This window comes from Haemaphysalis longicornis, unplaced genomic scaffold (genome assembly GCF_048455015.1).
Source record: "Haemaphysalis longicornis isolate Haplotype H1 unplaced genomic scaffold, Haemaphysalis longicornis Haplotype H1 scaffold_13, whole genome shotgun sequence".
Classification (NCBI taxonomy): Eukaryota; Metazoa; Arthropoda; class Arachnida; order Ixodida; family Ixodidae; genus Haemaphysalis; species Haemaphysalis longicornis.
The window spans coordinates 92987524-92995814 of record NW_027526233.1 but is presented as its reverse complement, the minus strand read 5'-3'; the positions used below and the strand labels follow the sequence as shown (position 1 = coordinate 92995814).

Genomic DNA, 8291 nt, shown 5'->3' with positions numbered 1-8291 from the left:
GCCTGTACTGCAATGAATGTGCAAGTAGTTTTCTCCACCACCTATTCACCAAGTAGGGTTTTATGCTGACCATACCACTAGAGAGAGCAGGTTACGGGGTGAGAAGGGTTGGCTGCAGCGAATCCCGCATGGCAGGCAAATATGTGGCCCTGAAAAGGGCCGTTTTAGCAAGCCGATGGTCTTCGGTGGTGCCTTGTTGCACCTCAGGATGGCGAGCAGTACTGCAGGCAGTCGTTCCTCTCGTGGCCCTTGGCTCCACAGCGGACACAGCGGGAGAAGGTGTACTTGGCACCAGGTGCAGCTCGGTCTGGCGAGAGAATGCCCCGCCCGTACCGCCTGGCCAGCGCCTTCCCAAGGATCGCGGACATCTCGTCGATGCCACGATCCCTCGACACGTGGTATCCATCCGCAGCAAACAGGGACCGCTTCGGCTGTTTGGTCGCGTTCAGGAAACGGTGCTGTGCACAAATTCAACAACAAAGCAAGCAGACTGTCAGGGCAAATGCAAGCACACTTCACAGTACAGATATTTAATGTTTGGTAACAACAGGACTCGCGAAGAAATGCGAAGCAGGCATCGGTTCACTACTAAGTTCTTTTTAAACCATGTATGCAAACATTTAGTGTGCCTCTGCCATAAATATGTTCTTTTTATGCCCCTGCTACACTATGTTTTGAAATGACATTCGGCTCAAATGAGATTCGAGCCAAATAACACCAAAAGAGACATTTGGGATTTCAAATGCCATTTCTAGCAGTCTCGAACGCAGCGTCTTCGATTGCCAATAAAAAATATAATACTTCCGTACGTAAAACAAACAAAATATTATTGTTTGTGGAACTTTGTTCACTGCTGATTTACTTAAAATATGAAACAGACATATTTAATTTTAATACTCTCAAAACCAGTGGGTCAGTCGCAAAAAAAAAAAAAAAAAAAAACACGCAAGACAGCCGCCACATTAGAGTAAAAACTGGTGCCTCTTCTAATTTGACATCATTTTACTGCCTTAGACTGCTCCTAAATTTGATCGTTGTATTATTTATTGTACGAAAACGGAACGGGGCGACAACAGTGCCACTACAGCACGGCGAGCAATTGTGAAATCTTTCAAATACCATCGAAATTGTAGTGTAGCACGGCGGATGCTGAATGACATTCGGATCCTAATGTAGCCGGGGTATTAAACCATATAGCAAACATTTAGTGGCACTCTGCCATTACTAATTTTGTAAGGCGGACTTCTCGAAAGTTTCATACAAAGTGGTACTTTAGCTCCTATTTCCGACTCTATAAACGTACTTCAGTGCAAACGCGAGGGGGTACGGCAAGTTTGATAACATGCATTTCGAGAACACAGCGACGTCGCAGGCGAAGCACGTGGTCGGTCAACATGTTTTTACAACAGAATGGTACCTTCTATAGACATACTTCCACGCAAAACTGGCTAAAGTTGTGTACAATTTCTAATTTTTTAAGACAGCGTTAGAAATATAGTTATACGTAGCCACTAGAGAACAAAACAATACACGTAGGCCTATACAAGCTCGTCCATTGTTACCTCAGCGTTCAGTATGTAGACGTCCCGCATACGCTTCAGGGTGGCCGTTAGCTTCCTGTTCAGCAAGCGACGAGTGGAACTCGCGCTTGCCGACTGGAAGCAACGAGGCAGCACCGTGAAGACGTACACGGCAGGGGCCACCTCGCGCTGCAGCTGGGTCACCAGGGCCTACAACACAAATAGGGCGACATTTAATGTCCATCCCGCCTTCACAGACAAACAAAATAGTGCGAGGGTTTCCTCTGTACACACCTTGATGCTGTCACATATCCGCTGCGGATCTGCGCCGGTCCGATCTAGGTCGTTCCCCCCAACATAGAGAACGGCGAAATCCGCCGGCCGGCAACGCAAGCGCGACACTGCTTCGGACAGCCGGGGAGTGTTGTGGCCACCGAAGCTAAATGTGCAGGTCTCCACAAACGGCAACAAGCGCAGCCGCAACCTGCACATGAATTTGAGTTGGCTGTCGCCAACTAGAACTCCGCGTAACGACATCACTCGAACCTGGCTGCCTGGCGTTGCACTAACGATGAACCACGGTACAGAGAACCGTCCTCTGAACTCACGCTGCCAAATAACTGCCCTGGCGAGAGAAAAAAAAAATCAAACGTCACATCCGGTTAATGTGTGTGTGACGTCATTTTAACGGACCAATCAGGGTGCGGCGCCTGCTGGCCCGATATGCTTGTGATGCTAGGGGCCTCTCCTGAGTATTCTTTCCTCCATGATACCTAGGGTTCCCTGTCCGACATTTAAAAAAATTTGTTTGGATTGGCGTGTCTTGACCTGGCTTAAAAAACGACTTCGGATGAACAATGTTGCCAGCGACTTTGTTGCCAGAATATTTTTTTCGTGTGGAATGCCTTACCGGCTAAGCGATTTTTAGGCGCGCATAAAGAGAGAAGAAATTTGCCTAACCAGTAACACTAACCTTGCTAATAAAGAGATGTTATGGTCATTCTTTTAAGACTTTCTGTGAAACAGGAACTGCTTGTTACATGTTCGTGCGCATTGCATCTTTCACTAAAATTAAACGAAATGATTGGCCGTTTCGAAGACCAAAAGTGGAATTACCATTTCCAGCTGGCAAGAAGTTGAGGCCAGGCAAACAGTTGGGACTGAAATTGTTGTCCAGCTGGAATGCAATATTAGCTGCTAGCCTGGAAATTCTCGCCAGCTGGGAAATGGCATTTCCGCTGGAAGGCAACGAGTGCTGCTAGGCTGGAAATTCTCCACAGCTGGAAATGCTGGATGGCAGCATTTTCAGCCTAGGCTGGAAATGACAATTAGCAGTTGGATTACAACATTTCCCGCTATACTGGAAAATCTCTCAATTTGGGAACTGCCAATTCTAGGTAGATCGCGTATTCTAATTGGATATAGCACTGGAAAGAACCGTTTACAGATGGAAATACTTTGCCCATTTACACCTGGCCAGGAAAACAACACAAAGGAAAAGCTAAAAATGTGTTACACAAAAGCAGAAAACAGCAAGAGATATACGAAATGCAAAACTTGGCAGTCGCGCGTATGATCAAAATAGTTGACGCCTGGCGAAGTTTTCAAGTGAAGCAATGGAAGCGTTTGGGCTCGTTGGTTCATACTTCATATAAGAAAAAGAAACAGCGCTGAAGACGGGGCACAAATCTAGAAGCAGGCTACACACACGTAGCGCTGCGTGTAGCCTCCTGTGAAGTAGCCTCCTTCTTTGTGTCCCTTCTCGAGTGTTGTTTTTGCATGAAGTTTTAAGCACATTTCAGACGCTCTTCGCCAGTCAATACTCGGAGATAAACAATGAACTCGAACAAAAATGTATAAATACCTGTTTGTTTACACGAGCGGTAGAACTAATGAAAGTAAACCATGTTCAAATATTAACAAAGAATACCTGAAAAGTATGTGTTGGTTAGCATTTAGTGTACACAAAAAACAGAGTCTGCCACATCTCAGCAGCGGTGAGGAACTGCAGTCGCCAACCCGACGCATTCGCAGAACTGCTCACCCGCTAGCCTATAGCCCTCCCCGTCCACGGCACCCCGGGCACCCCTTCTCAGCTTACATGTCAGCCCTGTAAATCTCTAACGACGTTTTAGCTTCCGTTTTTCCCCTCAATTTATTCGTTTCTATCTGCCTTGCCTCTTTTTTTGGTTACCTTGGCTGATTTGGATTCTCCACTGTTTCCGTATTTCTTCGTTAGTCTTCTAGTCTTCCTTAATGACTGCGTGTCCACGCTTTTCAAATATAAGTACCTAAAAACCTTAGCTGCCCACCTACGTTGCTCCGTTGCTCTCAACATCCTCTCAAAACACATTTTACTCTGCGCCCAGCCCATATCTCCCTGTACTGCTTCGTTAGTTGTTTTTCTCTGCGCTCCTAAGGCCACCCGTTCTCTGGTTCACTTCAAGGCCTGATAGAACGTCTGATTTTAAGCAGAGCACAGCATTCGCAAATGTGAGACCCGGAACCATTACTACTTTCCACATTCCTCGTAGTACTCCATATTCGTTATACCCCCACAGAGCTCTATGCTTCATTATCGCTGCGTTTCGCTTTCCCTTACCCTTAAGTTGCTCCTCGTGAGTTCTTAACCCACACTCACAAATATTTATATTATTTCACTCTGGGTAAGTCGCCATGCTGTGTAGACACTGCGTCAGTGATAGTGTCATTAAAAACATCATTCCCGATTTTTCTGCGCTAAAATTTACCCTAGGTCGGTGGCTTCCTGGCCGCTAATATTTATGGGCCGTTGCATATCGGTCTGGTTATATCAGCTAAAAGAACAATGTCGTCTGCGTATAACATTCCCGGTATACGCTGTTGTACCACTTCGCCTTGCAGCATATGCGTTACGTTGAACCCTAATTGACTTTATTCGAGTTTTTTTTCTAACCCTGCCATGTAAAGCATAAACAATATTGGGCTCAATGGGCATTCCTGTTTCAGTCCCCGATGGGTGTAGACCTGCTGGGCGCATTTCTGTCCTTCCCATGTAAAGTGCACTCTATTATCTTTATATATTGCTATAAGGAACTGTATTAACTCTTCATCTAATTCCTGCAGTTTCAGCATTCTCCACAGCAGTTCTCTGTTTACGTTGTCATATGCCCCTTGTTGTGACTTCCGCGTCTTCACCCCTTCTAGCAGACGACGCTGATTATCATCATTTCATTAGGCTTGTCACGAGCTGCCGCATGCTCATGTGGCTGCGTCGGCTCGCGCCACTTCTTCTTCTAGATTCCATTAAAGCCTCATCGTATCACGACGTGTCGCTCCCCTTCCTGAGCATCGCGCCGCAGCTGGAGGACCCAGAGGTCCAACACCTCTTTAATGTCCAAGAACGTAATCCATAATGGCCTATTCCGCACTTTCGCAATTTCAATGCATTGCGTTATCCCGAACAAATTGTCATCCAGTCGCCTGTCTTGTCTAAATCCATTCTGCAGTTCCCCAAGTATTTCATTTTCTTCCATCCATGCTTGAAGTTCTGATTTTATCGCTTGCATTACGAATCTATACACCACTGACGTTACTGTGAGTGGTCTGTATGAATCAATACTGGCTTTGTTGCCTCTGTCTTTATATATTAAATTCATCCTACTCTCTAGCCAGTCCTCCGATATTTGTTTGGTTTGTATCACCTTATGTATTGCCCTTATAAACGATGCCTTACTTTTACGTCCAAGCAGGTTTACCAGCTGCATTGGTATTCCGTCCGGGCCCACTGCTGTCTCGGGGGAAACCTTTTGCTCTGCTTTTATGCAGAAATGCATTATAGTCAGGGGTTGTCGTGCGTCCCTTGGCCGGCGTGCGCAGCGCGTCTGATGATGATTGTGGCATGATGCTCCTAGGGATTGGCCAACCAAACAATCCATCACGAGATAGCTTCGCGTTCAACCACCATCGTCATCTTCCCGTAGGGGAACCGCTGAAGAAGAAGACAAAGCTGCGAAGAGGAGGGCTGCGTGAGTTTTGGCTACCGTTATCCTCCTCAGCCGGCGCATCTTCCCGATCTGAACCCGGTCGAAGAGCGGCTCATCGCGCTTCGACTCCCCTTCATGAGCATCAGGCGGCTGACTCGAGGCAACGGGCAGTTTGGAATCAAGGGACAGGCGGTGAACGTGCCCATCGACGTATCGAAGGTTGTGCGGTGCCTTCCTCGCATGGTACCCGAGGACGTTGCGTTCGACGTTCACATCAAGCGGAGGCTGATGAGTCCGGCAACGTACAAGCGCGGGTTGGTGAAGCGCGGCAACATCCTGGCTTGGCTCAAGCACCTGGAACACACCCCGCTGTATCGCGCCATCAACGTTCGGGTCGATTGGAGTCGGCTCGATCACTTCGATGACGGCGGCGAACGAGAGGAACCGCAGGAAGACGACGTCGATGATGCTGACGGTGAGTTCGAAACGATTCCCGACGACTTTGACGTGAACGATCCTCTGCAGTTGGCGGTTGCGTTCAACGCGGTCTCGAAGACGCTTCTCTATAACGAAGCGGAAATGACGGGTGTGGGAAAAGAAAAAAATAAATGATTACGCTCACACTCACCTCTCTCTTCGCCATTAATCGCATCACACTCATCGGTGCACCCAATGCATTTCTGCATCCTCACAATCCCCCTCGGGGAGGTGCTGGGATTTTTTTTTTTTTTGTAGCGTAAGCTACACTGGCCGAGGTTGAGCAGTTTTGCGTGGACCTTGAAGGGCCATGTTGCGCAAGTGCGATGAGCATCGGATCGGATGAGCATCGGATGAGAGTGGATTGGAATAAATTGAATTGGATTGGATTGGAAATCCCATCCAATTGGAGTACGGGTGTGTAGAGAATTGGGTCTGCACATTCGCCGCTCTGCGCATTCCGGAGGAGTGACGTCATAGCCGCGGCAGACGTACTGGCGCCGGCGCGTTCCCAGCTCTGCGCCTCCGTTGCGCAGTAGCCAAGTCTGACGCTGCGGCGGAGCCGCTTGATAGCCGTTTCGCGTGGCTCCTGGACATCCGTGCTGCGCATGCGCGAGGAGCAGTGACTGGACTAAACTGGACAGGACTGGACTGGATTGGACTGGATTGGTTTGAATTCGATTGGATTGGAAATCGTTTCAGTAGCAGTAAGCAAGCTGATCAGCTAATCCTACACAACCAGGAAACCTAAAAAAAAACAGCTGAACTTTAGCTCACGCTACGTACATCCTGGCATAGCTGAGCTATGTTTTTCCAATCCGGGCTGCTCAACCTATTTCCCTTGCCGCATTCTTCTGAGAGAGAGAAAAAACTTTATTATTTCTGAGGCGCGGATGTTATCGGGGTAGGCTTCCCTACTTCTATTGCCCTAAACTCACTCAATGAATATGCGTCAACGCGTGCTCTCCTTCTAAGTGCTTCCCCTCCTCATCAATCAAGAATTTTTGATGGATATCGTTTTTTGAGCTTAGTAATTTTACATGTTTCCAAAACTTCTTGGATGCGCTTCTGTCCTTCTTCCGTATTTCTGTCATCCATTGCTCGCTTTTCTGCTTGATCTTTGTTTGCACCATTTTGTGCACTTCTAGTTTTTTTCTCCGGTAGATATCCCATTTTTCCTTCACCACCTCCGGTTCCTTACCAGTTCTTTTTGCCTCTCTATGTTCTCTCGACGCCTTTTTTAACTGGTCAATAGCCTCTTTTATTTCCTTATTCCACCAGCCTCTCGGCTTTCTCTTCCCTTTCTATCGGCGCTTTGCTTCATTCATCTTACCCTTTATGAACGCAATCATTTCGTCGTATCTGGGTATTTATTGATTTCAGGTTCCATCCTACCAGCGATGCTCTTTAATTGCTCATTGTTCGAATTAGTTCCTCCTGCCGTACCTATTTCTAAATTTGTCCGGGTTGCGCCTCCAAAGTGCAAGGTAAGCCGCTTGGGGTAAATTCCTAAGCTGTCTGTTCCATTTCCATCTATCCTCACTACCCGCAGCGTTTCGTATACTGCGAAAGATAGGCATCGACATCGTTGGTCCTTTCGCAAGGGCTCCACAGGACTGTCGTTTTGCCATTACTTTAGTAGACTACTTCAGCAAGTGGCCAGAATAGGGTTCACCTCTAACGTCACTTCAGCGACGACCATGTCCTTTTTGCGGAGTATATTTAGCCGTGAAGGCTATCCGAAGGAGATAGTGAGTTACCATGGGCCACAATTTACATCCGTCGAGTTTGAAGAATTCTTGCGGAATAGAGGTATCCACCACACATTATCTACAGTCTATCATCCGCAGTCAAATGGACAAGTGGAACGGTTTAATCGTGTGTTAAAGGACTACGTTCCGGTGTGTCTGGAGGAGCACCGCCCACTAAAGGGAGCTGTCACGGAGTACCTTGGGATCTACCGCTGCACCCCGCATGCAACTACGGGTCAGGAACCTGCTGTTCTACACGGCCGTCACCCAAGGATCATGCTCGATCTCGCTGCAGGACCGACTGGAAGTATTCCCGAGGTAGAAGGCGTGTAGCTTCAAGCCGTCAAGCAAAGGGTAACTCGGAAACAGCTTGCAAGCAAGCACTATACGGATCGACGTCGTGCGGCCAAACATTCGTCTTTGAGTGCAGGACAAGCAGTTCGGATTAAGCTACCGGGACATGTCCCAAAGGGTTCCCCATCATATTCACTTCCTTTCAGCGTAGTCGGGCGCCAACATGAGGACATGTATGAGCTGAGCGACGGCCGCGTTTGGAATCGTGAGCGGCTGATTCCATA

At 47.7% G+C, this 8291-nt stretch overlaps 1 protein-coding gene across 1 annotated transcript; it reads right to left on the bottom strand.

The window, feature by feature from the left end:
- Window positions 1-203: 203 nt before the first annotated feature.
- On the bottom strand, window positions 204-2057 carry LOC144163957 (uncharacterized). The gene is made up of 3 exons (XM_077694597.1): window positions 1815-2057; window positions 1563-1730; window positions 204-458 (listed from the first exon to the last, which is right to left on the bottom strand). The coding sequence occupies exons 1-3, from the start codon at window positions 2055-2057 to the stop codon at window positions 204-206; spliced, it is 666 nt and encodes a 221-aa protein (XP_077550723.1).
- Between the last annotated feature and the right edge of the window lie 6234 nt (window positions 2058-8291).